This window comes from Dermacentor silvarum, chromosome 5 (genome assembly GCF_013339745.2).
Source record: "Dermacentor silvarum isolate Dsil-2018 chromosome 5, BIME_Dsil_1.4, whole genome shotgun sequence".
Classification (NCBI taxonomy): domain Eukaryota; kingdom Metazoa; phylum Arthropoda; class Arachnida; order Ixodida; family Ixodidae; genus Dermacentor; species Dermacentor silvarum.
In genome coordinates, this window is record NC_051158.1 from 27,008,143 (window position 1) to 27,022,456 (window position 14,314).

At 52.1% G+C, this 14,314-nt stretch overlaps 1 protein-coding gene across 1 annotated transcript; it reads left to right on the forward strand.

The window, feature by feature from the left end:
* Window positions 1-277: 277 nt before the first annotated feature.
* On the forward strand, window positions 278-10,641 carry LOC119454020 (uncharacterized). The gene is made up of 4 exons (XM_049667591.1): window positions 278-476; window positions 1,765-1,938; window positions 2,946-3,209; window positions 9,920-10,641. Exons 1-4 carry the CDS (start codon window positions 310-312, stop codon window positions 10,344-10,346), a joined length of 1,032 nt encoding a protein of 343 aa, XP_049523548.1. The 5' UTR covers window positions 278-309; the 3' UTR covers window positions 10,347-10,641.
* Window positions 10,642-14,314: the final 3,673 nt, after the last annotated feature.

Consider the following 14,314-nt stretch of genomic DNA (forward strand, 5'->3'; position numbering starts at 1 on the left):
GAGAGGGCTTCTTCGTTAAAAAAAAGTATAAGGTACCCCACTGTCGGTATCTATAGCAGCGTTATCTTCAGGGCGCTTCAATGAATCAACCCATGGCTAGTACCTAATTGACAGGCACCAAAGGACAATATAGGATTGCGTGGCATACTGTAGGACTTTGTTTCCCAGTGCAACCCAATTCCTCGCCTATCCCTGTGATCAGTACGCGCCACTACTGAGGATCATCATCACGATTGGCAGAGCATCAGGCGAGCAAGGCAGGCCGGTGTGCCCACTTCTGGGGAAGGCAAAGAGGACGATGATGGAGCCATGGACCTGATCCTGAGCGTGATGGACGAGGGCTACCACCTGGGTTCCGCGGTGGCGGCCCTCGTGGTCATCGCCCACACCGTCTACCTGGGCCTGGACAGCGCCGACGAGGTGACAAACCTCGTCCAGAAGTGTCTCCTGCTCCACTTCCACGTGGTGCGGCTCAGGTGAGCCCGCCGTTCACACTCGCGCGACTGCCGCTCCGCCGAATCGCGCGAAAGAGATATGGGAACGCTGAGACAGATGCGAATTCAGCGCAGGCGGTTTGTTTTTGCACCCGCTTCTGTGTCATAGCTGTACAGACAGACTCGTGGAACCATGCTAGATCGGGGGGTCGTCAGACTGCTGGAGCATAACGCGCAACGAAAGATTTGGCCTTAGCAAAAGTGAAATTTTTGTCAAAATTTACATACAGAACCTTGACCGTCTACACTGGTGCCACCGCGGACTTACAGGAGGTCCAAGATAAAGCGAACTACCTCACCGTGCCCAAAACTCGCTAACATGTGTAGAGGCATGCATCTGTTCTTCCCGTATACGCTGAAACAACCGTGGACGTAGTAATCGTTGCTGCAGCTTTATGGCGGGAGTATGACTTCTCACGCAGTTACATATATAAATGTCATTTTAACAAAAGTCTGATGTTTAAGGCGTTCTGAACAGCCTGAGTTACCTTAGCAACAGCGCGAGAAAGCTGGTGCACTGAAATCCTCCAATGCATCTCTACGTGCTGCGCGTGCATTTCCAAAGAAATCACATACATTTTGTCCCATACACTGCTATAAATATCCTGCAGAGACATGTCTCTAAAGTCTTACGAGCTTTAAACATGCCCCCGTTTTGTAGTAATTGGTTCTGCGTAACTTAGACTCGTAGAGCCGTCCACTGAATGCGTTAGAAGCCGCGGTATACCTTAGAGGCTATGTCGTTGTCCTGTTAAGCTCTTAGTTCGATGCAGGCCGCGGCAACCGCATTTCGATTAGGGTAAAAGCAAAAGCTATCGTGTACTTACATTTCATAGGAACTCCGATGCCGCCTATTCAAATACATGCGTAATGCAGAAATGTTTTTATTAGAAAACCGGTAGAATCAACATTGCGCTGACAAGAGCGATTGCATTAAAAGGGCGTCCCTCAGCGTATCATATGGTGTGTCGTACCGCAGACGTATGCATATATGTGTACGCATTACATGTACGCGTTTATTGTTTTTCACAATAGTTTTCATGGAAATGTCAATCCCTTCTTCTTCCTTTCCTTCTTCAGTCTGCTTTTCTTTTGGTAATTCTTCAATCGGACACTGTTGATATTGCAAGCAGGTGTAACACACATTTCGGAATCAACGTGAAGCGCAGCTTTGTACATTGGCGATGCCTGTGCGATGCTATACAAAGGCTGATTTTGTTTGATGAGTTTTACGCACACTATAGGAAAATTATGCCTCCTGACGTCACAGGCCGGGTTCTGGCGTGCTGCTCGAGGTGGCCGTCTGGCTTCTGGACATGGCCTTCCACATGTGGTTCCTCCTGCTGGACTGCACTCGAGTCGTGTCCAGCCTGTATTTCAACAGCAAACCACTGCATGTTCTGCACTGCGCCATCCTCTTCCTCTTCCACCTGCAGATACTCAGGTGAGCGTCTGTGCACACCAAACATGGCCTCCGAGACCTTCGGCGGTGTGCACGCGCTGAAGATCTTCGGAGGCCATACTCTAACAATATACCACGTGTCCCAGCTAACGTTATAGCCAAGCTGTTTAAAGGTTAAAAAAATCACGCTGCAGGATATGATTATAAGACGTACGGTATTCGGCCGCCAGAGATCGGACAACAGAACACCGTAGGTCTTAACATCGTATCTTGCGCCGTGTTGTTTATATCTTCTTTTTCTTTTAACAGATTGACTAACGTTAGCTAGGACTAGGGAGCAGAACGTGCATGTGGGCTTTCTAGCTGGGACATTCTATACAATTATGGTCATATTGCAATATTGCCTGGTGGTAAATGAGGCGCTTATAGGTGCCGTCGCATTGTGGCAGTGTGCAAATGGCTCAGAGGCCATTGAGCACATGTTCTGGTAAAGCTAAATACGAGAAAGTAGTTAGCCTGCTTATGAGCTTGCCCAAAGCATAGGGTTTTAAGGACAGCAGAGGAAAGGAAAATAATTTTGCCATACATATTAGTGAAAGATACCATACATATTAGTAAAAGATGACCGGAAGAATCGGTGGCGCAAAGGCAAGGAGAACTTGCAACGAGGCTAATTTTATGTTTTGCAAAAAAGGAATCCGGCAGAATCCACCTTACGCTGAATGTCAACGGTAATGCGATTAGCATCGAAGCAATGTAGCGACACACCGTACTGCCCATCTCTTCAGACACACCGTACTGTCCGCCGTGCTGCCTGCCGCACTGCTTCAGTTCTTCAGTTTTGATTGGCTCAGTGACTTAAGCCTCTCGGGTTGGCTCAAAATGGGGACATGACAGAATTCGACTTTGACAACGTACTGAATAGCGCCCTTGATGAGTGGACGCTTCGAAATGGGGATGATATAGCGAGGATGATTTCGATAATGATTACAGCTTCATCTGGCAGCTAGTAGACACGTATACCCACCAACAGCTCATCTTGGATGCAGGCGCTACTGCACGGGCATCCACGTCACGGTTGACAACGTTATCGGCGACGACGCCAACGCGCAGCAGGTGCCAGCCGACGAGGTCGCTGGGGTCGCCGAGGTCCCAGCCGTCGAGGCCGCAGCCGCCGTCGCGGCGCGACGCATCGACGTGGACGCCGGCGAGTCGTCGCTGCTGCCCGGCTCGCAGTCGTCGGCCACCAAGCTGACCTCGCAGTCTGCACCCGTGGCCTGCAGCCACGACGAGCTGTCGCTGGACTTCATCAGGTGCGCGCCGCGGCCTTCGTTATACGTACTACAGTGCTTGCACGCCGCCGGAATTGTGACGCTTGTGACGCGCGACGTCGTCGTCACAAGCGTTGCGCTGCTGTTCAAGAGTTTCTGCCAAGCCTGGCAAATTTAGACGCTCGCGTTTTACAGCGCAGCTCTTAGGTGCCCGTTACTATGGCGAGCGTTGGCGTCGGCGTAACCGAGTGAACGAGCACAGCGAAGGATGAAAGAGCGAACGCGGAGCGCAGCTGGGGATGAAAGACGCAAGGAGGAAAGCGGAGGAAGAGGGTACGGCGAAAGCGTGAGAGGAAAAGCGTAGTGCGGCGACGATGGCTATGAGATGGCGCCAGAGTAGCGCGCGTCGTCTGGGAGGTCTGTCTGCGGCGGCTGCTGTGAATCGCACCCACGCGTCACCCACGCGCTGCCTCTCACGATATCCAGATTAGCGAGGCAGTCGCGCCCCACTTCCCTACGTTTGCAACGTGCCGCGCGAGACAGATTGTCAGCGGCAGCCAATATATTGCGAAATGAAAACACGTATAGAGCTGCGCTCAAATTTCGCGTTAGGAAGTATCGTAATCGTCGGTGAATTTTATTGGCAGTCATTCAACTATATTATGCTGTCCAGCAAGTATAGACGCTCGCTGCCATCACACTCGTTCATACGTGCTTGTCTGTAGAAGAACTTACTCGGTTGCACCTGCATTCAACGGGGATATTCTGTAAGCGCCCACCTTGTGGTCTGTTCATTTCGGCGGTTGCTGAAGTGCTGATTGGCTGGGCTGTGGTGCGAGCGAAAAGGTGGCTGGCGCCCCCAGCCAGTCTCCTTATCGCTGGTACAGCTCCAGCCAATCAGCGGCTGCCGAAACGAACAGTCCACTAGGACAGTTCGCTCATCGGTCAAGAAAGAGCTGGTGCGTTGAATGGAATCGGTGGCCTCCGCGTTACGCACTATACGTTAGCGCTAATATACTTCACCACTCTCTAGATCGTCGCCGACCAAGCGGATGTGCGTGCTACTAGATGACTGCCGAAGTCCTCCGAAGGCATATTCATACACCCACTAAGCTGCGCTCAAACAGCGGCTTGCTCAGATTAGACAAATGCCGGAGGACCACACAATAAACACGGTACGTAGAGACTACACTCAGTAGAGATGACAAGACGTTCGAAATCCTATACACGCAAATGCAGCACATATGTACGCTGAAATGCCACAGTTAAAGTTATACCTCGCTCAAAACGCTCATAGCCAGCAAGCGCAAACGACGCGGACGAAGCCCTGGCGAGCGCTGTCCCAAGCTACCACACACTACGGACAGCGAAAGCACCATAGACGGATAATTACCGAGCGCGCAACACCGATAGTCTCGAGGTCTAGCAATGGAATTGTCGGTACATCCAAAACAATGCAGCAGCCTTACAGAAATACATCGTAAATGCACCTGTCCCACCCGACCTTGTATGCTTACAAGAGGTTGGGAAATATCCAAGGAACTTACTCCGCTACAAATCACACCTACATCCAGACACATGCATGTGGCAACACTGGTACGCAAAGACTTACCAGTACAAGTGCAGCAATTTCCGGGGGTTACACGATCGCGTCAACTCATTGTCATTTGGCCGTGTAAAAGGGGCAAAACCAGAACTGCTATTGCAAATGTATACAGCTCTCCGTCCAAAACAAATGCCGACTTCTCCGTCTTGATGGACGAAATCGTAGCAACAGCGAGCAACAAAGACTCTTGGCGATTTTAACACTCCTCACCCGGACTGGGGCTACATACTGGAAACGGCAAAAGGGCGAAACCTACTGGAGTCCGTAACGAAGCACCAGCTCCTCCTAATAACTTCCCGATGGATCACCAACACGCAAATAACTAGCACGGCACGAGACACGCCACCGGATCTTGCATTCACGAACAGAGACAGAAGTGTCACCTGGACGAACTTTGGGGAACACCTAGGAAGTAACAACTACATTACCTGCATTGCGCCTACAGGAGCTAAGTTTCGGCTGCCGCTGGGAACGGCTCGGCTCACAGACTGGAAAACGTTCCGACAGAGACACGCAGAGAGCTAGCTGATAGCCAATACCCTCGAAAGATATGGGTGACATTCATCACCGCAACGCACGAAGAAACCCATAACGACCACCCAAGGACCAGTGGTGGATGACCAGTGGTAGACACCCACCTCCCCCACCTATGGGAGGCACGCGGAGGGCTCACCAGAAGGTGGAAGACGCAACGCTACAACCTGAAGCTTCGGAAGCGCATAGAACACCTAACGGCGGAAGCAAATACATACGCCTAACTCCTTGTCAGCACCGACTGGTGGCAGTTCTTCGACTCCCTGCGGGACACATCGAGTACGAAGAAAAAAAATATTGGAGGACGCTTAAGCTTCGCCTTTAAGAGTGGAACGCGATAGCGTTATCGGGCCCCGTTCGCATAGCATTTTTCTTTCAGTAGGCTTCACTGCAACACAGAACGTGAGAAAGCCAGCTTACATAGACCAAGCTTACACCGATCCCATTAAAGTCGGCTTCACTTTTAAACAAATGCATTGCTGGGAAGACGTTTTTCCAGGGGCAATGTAAGTCGCCCTGTATTGAAATGTGAAGGCCCTAGCACCTTTTTTTATTATTTTATGAATTGTTTGCCATTGCCCCGACGCGCGCGCGTGTCCAAAACGGATTAAGCAGGCGAAGTCCCAATTTGACCTGCCTAGGATGCGAGCGCCATCTGGTGTGGATTTTCGCAAGTAACCTACCCGAGCGCACCGTAGTTGGTATGGTAGAAATGCTGGAAAAGGGGTTTGTGTTTGAGTTTCCTCGTAACAGAATTACGTTTTCTCGCACATTCAAATTACAATCCGACGCCACCATGTCTGTAGGTTGTGGTTAGTACTTTACCGTTTTTCTGACGGATTTCACTGTGAGAAATTCAATTTTTGTTCACCAAAACCTTGCGCCACTTGGAGAGCCTGTGCGGTCCGGGTGGTTCGGGATGATTTTCTCCTTCGCCAACACCTTGCGCCACGCAGAGGGCCTGCGCGATCGGGGTGGTTGGGGATGATTTTCTCCACCACGGACGCCGGCATCCACGCCGACGCCGGATTTTCTGCGACACGGGGCCCTTAACGGTATCGCGTTAAAAACGCAGGCAATCTTGCGATGCTCGGCCCAGCGTGCACCCGTACAGAGACCAACCTAGCAATAAAAAGTATCGAGAAAGAATTCGCGGGCTTGATGGAGGAGCTCATCGACATCCTAAAACAACTATATATCTGAGACCCCGAGACAACAACCACTCACCGCACAGGGTACCGGGGAATCGAAAACACATAAATCGACGCTCTCATCACCAGGGTGGAAATCTACGAAGCAGTGCTCTTTGAGAAATTCTATTAGTTCAGTAACGTCTATGCGTCACGCGGAGGGCCTGCGTTGTTCGGGATGATGTTTCTCGAACGGAGAACGCCGCCGACGCCGGATTTTCTGCGACACGGGGCCCTTAACGGTGTCGCGTTAAAAACACAAATCATAGTATGCGACCGCATAGCATTAGCTCCACCAGTGTGGCGATAGCCGGAATTCTAGGATGTTCGGGACCCGGTTTCGCTGTAATTCACGTTTACTTCCAACAGGACAGCCGAAGATAAATGGGACTCTAATCTCGACGCTACAGTGTAAATATATTTTTAAACCATTTCCCGCACGCAGTCACATATTTTTGCGCATGGAGCCGAGGGTTACCAGTATCTGTTCATTTACGACATAATTAACAACCTTCCAAGTTACTCTGGCGATAGAGGCGGTTCTTTACAAAATATTTTAAGAACGGAACAATGTTTCCAGTCCATTATTAACAGGCTTGAAAAAATTTGTGCTCGACAAAGTTCTTTTATAATCTAATGTATTTTACAATAACGACCGACAAAAGGAGAGTCTCAACTAAGTGTCGATGTTAAGGAGGGCATAGTCGACGTACATGGTTGCTCAAATAATTCGATGGAGTCGTCGAGGACATCCTCCGTTCCTGCTCGACAAAGCGCAAGTTCAGCACGTCCTACCACCCACAGACCAACGGCCTCACGGAGCGCCTCAACCGGACCATCACCGACATGCTGTCGAAGTATACGTTGCGGCCGACCACCACGACTGGGATCTTCATTTACCATATGTCACGTTCGCGTATAATTCATCGCGTCACGACACCGCCGGCTATTCACCATTCTATCTTGTATATGGCCGAGAACCGGCGTTGCCCTTGGACACTTTGCTGCCCTCGCCCGCCCGTTCAGCCACTGAATACACCCACGACGTGATCGCACACGCCGACCACGCGCGCCAGCTTGCCCGTACCCGTCTCGAGGCCTCACAGGAACATCAGAGACGCCTCTATGATTGCCACCATCGCGACGTGCACTTTTCTCCGGGTTCTCTGGTGCTTCTCTGGTCACCCGTCCGCCGTGTGGGCCTTTCCGAAAAGCTGCTGTCGCGTTACACTGGCCCATACCGTGTAGTGCGACAAGTGACCGATGTCACATATTAAATCATCCCCGCCAAACTCTCAGATTCATCGTCAGCTGCAAGTGACATCGTTCACGTGGCGAGACTTAAGCCATACCACACACCTTTCACCGCGGATGTGTAGCTTAAGCACCGGGACGGTGCTTCTACTGCCGGGAGTGATGATACGGAACAGCCGCCGTCACAGTTTGGCTGCACTGAGGAGAAAGAAGACGACGGGTTCCCGCTTGCTAAAGCGTCGCCATTTTGGCCTCCGTTATCTTCCCTCTAAATAAAGTGTAAATGGCCTTGGGCATCAGTTACACGTAACAGTATTAACAACGATTCGTTTCCAAGTGGCTCCCTCTGTTTCGCGAGTTAGATTTCGAGAAGACTGGCTGCTTGCAAGAATTCGGTTCGCATGCATGCACCAACCTTTAGAAATAAATTTGGAGGACGCTGAAGCTTCCCCTTTAAGAGTTGTAACACGATAGCATTCAAAGATCCCCGACTGCTCCTCACGCTTCCCGGCAAGTGCGTCTTATGTAACCGTAATGTTTACCGGGAAACGCTGGCGGCGAATGCTATGCACGAAGGCGAGCTTTCTGATCTTCTGTTATTGTTTCGCGCTTTTAATATTTCATTCTGAGAAGATTTAACATAACAGGCATGCGCTGTCGGTGTTTTGTTTCGTGACATTAGTTTGTGTGCTGTCATTATCAAAATTCAGAGGAATAACTTTGCAAATAATGTAAGACAAGTTATGAGCAACTTTAGTGATAGAACTTTAGTGCCATTTAGAATATACACGGCAATTTTCGCTCACGGGACGCTTTGACACCGGCTACGGCGCCGACGCTGGATTTTCTGCGACACGGGGCCCTTAACGCTCTCGCGTTAATACCAGCCGACGTGCTAACCGGCTCCCAAGGGGCGTGCAGGGCATATTTCAAGGGGCGCCTTGCCCGCTGCGGCAAGCAAGACTGCTAAGAAAACCCCTCCAACTGCACCACGGGATCGCCTGGTGTCCAGCGCACTTAGTTCTGGAGGGAAACGAGTCGACAGACTCCGCCGTTCTAGAAGCAAACATAGGGCTCGACCATAGGACTCGACCCTATAGGATCCGGCCCCTACTAACCGACGCATTACCGCTCACCCCGCGAGAGATCCCTGCCCTCCAGAGTAGCAAGTGAGGAACACTCCCTCCACCCTAAACTCACACACAGTCAGGGAAGGGACTGGCGCAACATCATACCAACACTTATCAGCCAAACCTCCTCCGACAGAGCAAAATCGCATCGGCGGCGCCAGAGCACACTTTCCCCTGGTGTCGGGATTAACCCACACTGAGATATATCACGTGGCAGTGCGGGAGGCACCCTCACGCAGTGGACTCACCACTCACACTAATCTCAAATTTCAGGCTGCCATGGCAGAGAGAAAGAGAGCCAAAACTTTGTTGAATGTCCTTGCTAGTGTCAAGGTAGGCGGGGACGGGGAGACTAGCTCCCGGCTCAGGCGTAGGCCAGCCGCGGACTGCCCAGAATGTGTCCTCCGGACATGCGCTGAGCAGCACAGCCTTCCTCTGCTCGAACGTGATTTTAGATGCATATCGCGTCACCCATATGGGATGGGAGACGCGACTGGCGGGACTACGATCTGGAGGGACAAGCAGCTATTCTAGATCAGGCCCAGTGAGCAGCCCGCGCCAGTGGAGCTCTAGAGCAAGGGCCCCGCCCTCAGGGAGCCTTTTCCCTTCCGTTATTTTCTGTTTACGCGCACATATTCAGAGTCCAACCTAACTGTAGTCACACACGACACAGGCACAAGTGAATTCGCTCTCGGAGGACCTTCTTCTATCACCTTTTATTCCCTTTACCCCTTACCCCAGCCGGTACTTACACTGGCTAACCTCGACCCTTGCCTTTCTTTCTCTTTCTTCTCTCTCTCTCTCTCTCTCTCTCTCTCTCGGAGGACCAGTTCCCCCGCTCATATGCCCTCAACGGACACAATACCTCGATTGTGATATGTTTTCGAAGAACGTGTATTCACCGGCATTTTCGACTGAAGCAGGATACAGGTAACGGCCTAGTATCTCGTTGTAAGGGGGATTCTCCAGCACTGGATTTGGGCAGGCTTGTGGTGAACGCGTAGAGCTCAAGCGCTGCTTTTTCGTGGTTCTTCGCAGGGCTGAGTCGGAGAGCTCGAGCCCGGCGTGCCGCTGTTTCCGCCACCAGGGGCTGGACGGCGCCTCGTCGCAGGCAGAGGACCTGCAGGCGTGCCGCCTGGGCTGGTCGCTGGACCGCAGTGCGCATACCGAATCGGACGGTGGACCAGCCTGCCAACAAGCCGCCTCCGCCGGTGCCGCTGGACGCAGGCCATGTTCCTCGAGGGACCGCCGGCGTCTGCGTGTTTGCGACGGCGCAAGAGCGCCGTCATCGAGCCGCAGCCCCAGCCTCAGCAGGCCAGCTAGGTGGCGCCACGCGACACTTCGCAAGATGGCGCCGTTTGTGCGGAATCGCACTCCAGCGCCCTCTACAAAAATTCGGACATCTAGCCACCGCCCGCTATGCAAAATTCTCGCGACCGACGGTTGTTTTTGGCCGATTCGATAAAGGCATGCCCAAGATTACGGCGCGCAAGCGCGGTTCGGAAACCTTGCTGAACATAAAACAGCGACGCTTTGTGTCGCCTCGCGTGATCTTATGAAACGGCCGTAAGCTACTCGCGCTTGCGACCGAGATGCTTTGCACGTTCGTGATCAGAGGCCGATATCGATGGAATAGGAAGAATCTTACATTTTAGATAAACGCGCTCTCACGTGCGAAGCGATGGTTATATGGCAGCGAAGCCGCATTGCCTGTCACCTTTGTTTGCTCTCACGCTGCATTTGACGGTGCGTCCTTTAATAAACGCATGGGAGAATTAATATTTCACTTTCAATAAACTGGGGTTCTACGTGCCAAAACCACGATCTGATTATGAGGCACGCCGTAGTGGGGGACTCCGGCAATTTAGGCCACCATGGGGTTCTTTAACGTGCACCTAAATCTAAGAACACGGTTGTTCTCGCATTTCGCCCCCATCGAAATGCGGCCGCCGTGGCCGGGATTCGACCCCTGCGACCTCGGGCTCAGCAGCCCAACACCATAGCCACTGAGCGACCACGGCGGGTGATATTTCACTTTCCACTGGGCGTTGTAGTTCATGTAAGAAACTGATGGCATGTTGCTTGGCGCAGTGATCACGTCGAACAAAGAGGGCTAACCTCGATTACATGAGCGATGTCCGAGTATTTTAAAACCGCACTGACTGAACAATCGCCACTTGTCGGAAAAGAGAATCCTGGGACAGTATGTAGTTCAAACCATTCTCAACACTGAAGGCTTAATTTAAACCTTTTTTTTTTCTGCGCCTGTTTGAGAGCATGCGAATTAACTTTGTCATGTACTTTTATGAGTTTGTCTCTTGCTGCATCGCGTTCAGGTGCACATTTCTTTCTACTTTATTTGGCCTAGCTCTCCTGCCATCTTAAGTTCCCTTACCGCATCATAGAGCACGCAGCCTTTCTTCACACTGTCTATCCTCCTAGTATTTCCCTATATTCTTCCTCACGGCACATCTCGGTATTAGGAATTACAGCCTAGCTGTTACTCACAGGGGCCATAAAATCGGACAACGCGGGCAGTTGCACAGCAAGCGGTTCTCCTTCCCCGACCAAATCCTGGGAACCGACCACTATAAGACAGCCTGTTTGGGCAATCGACAATGTAAAAAAAAAATGCAGCCAGTTCCACAAAGTGAAACCTATCGAAACAGCGGAACTGTGGTCGTTCTGGTTCTGCGATTGTCGTGTACTGTTCTTTTTTTTCGCTGTGGTAGTCTCCGTTTTAGACCGAAGGAACGACCACATCTCCGCTGTTTCGACAGATCGCGTCCCATTCCCCGCAACGCGCTAGGAACGCCGTCGCCCGTGGAAGCCGACGCGTCCCATCACATCACCCTGTGGGCCACACAGGGCAGCATAGCGGACATTGAAACCAGCCTGCAAACAGCGGCGACGATAGTAGACCACTACGCTCGCCGCTGCGGTCTTCAATGTTCCCCTAAAAAATCAGAATTTGTGCACCTCCGACCCTCGCCGAAGTGCACAACTAAAATCTCTCTGTCTCTTGACAGTGGTCCCATACACGAAGCTGAAGAGATCCGGGTACTCGGACTCTACATCCACAAACACAGACGGCCAGATACATTGGCCAAACTCCGTAAGGTGGGGGACCAGGTGGGCCGCATGGTCCGCCGGGTTTCCAACAAACGCGGGGGGTTACGAAGTAAGGATGCCTTGCGGCTGGCAAACGCCTTCGTGACCAGTCGAATTCTCTATTCGACTCCTTGCCTTCACCTACGGAAACAAGAGGAGGAGGCCCTTGAGGTCATCCTCCGCAAAATTGTTAAGCGTGCCCTGGACCTCCCCGTCACCACGTCCAACAGCCGCCTTATGGCCCTTGGGGTGGTGAACACTTTCCGGGAGCTCCGGGAAGCGCACCTCACAAACCAATACACACGCCTGTCGCAAACGGAGTCAGGTCGCCGCCTTCTTGCTCGACTCCATATCCAACACACCATTCCCATGGATGATAGGTTTCGCATCCCAGAACTGTGGAGACGCGCCCTCCACGTGCGACCTGTTCCAAATAACATGTCACATGAAGATCATAATGGCCGGCGCCTGGCGCGCGCGGAGGCTCTAGCCCGACATTATGGCAACAAAATAGGTGTCTACTACGTGGATGCCTCCGGTCCTCACCACGGGGATGGTACACGGCGGTGGTAGTTCACAACAGCAACACAGTTAACGGCCTCACCTTTAGAGCCCGCAATGCAACACACGCGGAAGAAGTCGCCATCGCTCTCGCGGCCTCGCATTACGATTCGAAATACATAATCACCGACTCGCGAGGGGCCTGTCGGAACGTCGAACAAGGCTGGACCCCCTCTCTAGCCTATCATATCTACAAAAATTGCATACGGGATACGGACCCCGCACACCGTTACCTTATATGGTGCCCTGTTCATCAGGGTTTAGCAGGAAACGAGGCAGCAGACGCAGCCGCCGGCGCGCTCTCTCACCGGGCTGTTTTCTTCTCCCCACCCGATCAGAAACCCGATTTTAATCCGGCCTATACATTTAAAGATATTACAATATACTATCAAGATAGTCATCGCCTTTACCCCCGCCCATGTAAAGGTCTTAGAAAGGAGGATGAGCGGCTCCTTCTCCGCCTTCTAACCAACACTTTGCTGTGCCCGGCAGTTCTAAAACATTTTGACCCCTCCTTTACTGGCAACTGCCCACACTGTGGTGCGGTGTCTTCAGACACCTATCACATGGTGTGGGCCTGCCCCTCCAACCCGGCCATCCCCCCCATCCCCAACCCAACCCTGGAAGACTGGGAGGCGACCCTGCTCGGCTGCCACGACTTACAGGCCCAAGAAGCCTTAGTTGGGCGCGCCCGGGCGGCGGCTATGGCCACTGGGGTCCCGAACTAGGGACCTCCACCCAGTATTTGTAAGGACCAGTCCCTTACGGGCTGGTCCAAGCATACTGGTAAGTGGTTCTTGAGGGAAAGGGAAAGGTTGGCGCTATCTTCTGCAGCCCTTGAGGGAGCACGGCTCAGCGCCATATCCAAGCATACTGCGAAATAAATGTTTTCACCACCACCTTTCCCATCCCCCGCAAGTAGCGCCGTTCGGGCCAGCCAAACGGCCGCGAATGCTCAGCTTCGCTGTGGTCGCCTCCTCCCCCCAAAGCGCGCCCTCTCATTGGTCGCCTCTTTCTCCAGCGCGCCTCTCCTCCTCTGCTGGTCCCTTGACCTACCCTCCCCCGGCGTGGCTCTCATCCTCTCCTAGTCACGTGACCTCTCCGGCTCTGCTCATGCGTGACGGCGGTCGTCATCGACGGCGCACGCTCGACTGAGAACAGCTCCGCTGTTAAAACGACCACCGTGCTTGGTTACTAAGGCATATCGAGGTCCGCTGTGCTCGAAAAAAAGAAGTCCGCATTCAGTCGTGCTTACACTCTAGAAAGAAAGGGAGCACTGTCTACTCCTTATCCGGGAGTAACTGCTTACTCACTCCACACACTCAAGCACTGGCTCTACACCTTTTGGGGTGCAATTTTGTCCCACAACGCTTTATACATCAACCTTATATGCATTTTAAAACAAGGCTTTGCTTGCCTACCCTGCTACTGCTGCTGCTTGCTGCTATACAGAACAGCACGCGTGTGAAACGAGCGTAGGTAGCTTCCCCGCTCTGTATTCCCCTCACTCCATGGAATCCAAAAGCTTTAGGTGCCTTTCTCGCTCGGTTGAACAATTCAAGCTGGTCCGTCGAGTCTGAGCTGGATGGACAGCGCTGCCTCCCATTGCCGTGTGGAATATATCGAAACACAGAGGTCATCACGTGACTGCCTAGAATTGTGACGATGGCATATCCCCTTCAGTCACGAATTAGGATTGACTGTCGATAAATGTATGAAATTTACAAAATTGTATGCCAAGGTGCTGCAGACTCCATTAAG

Bases quoted from the DNA above. Each gene is read 5' to 3' on its own strand.
- LOC119454020 (XM_049667591.1), top strand. From the start codon at position 310: ATGGACCTGATCCTGAGCGTGATGGACGAGGGCTACCACCTGGGTTCC. The intron at 477-1,764 runs GTGAGCCCGCCG...CTGACGTCACAG, and splicing joins TTCCACGTGGTGCGGCTCAG to GCCGGGTTCTGGCGTGCTGC. The intron at 3,210-9,919 runs GTGCGCGCCGCG...GGTTCTTCGCAG, and splicing joins CTGTCGCTGGACTTCATCAG to GGCTGAGTCGGAGAGCTCGA.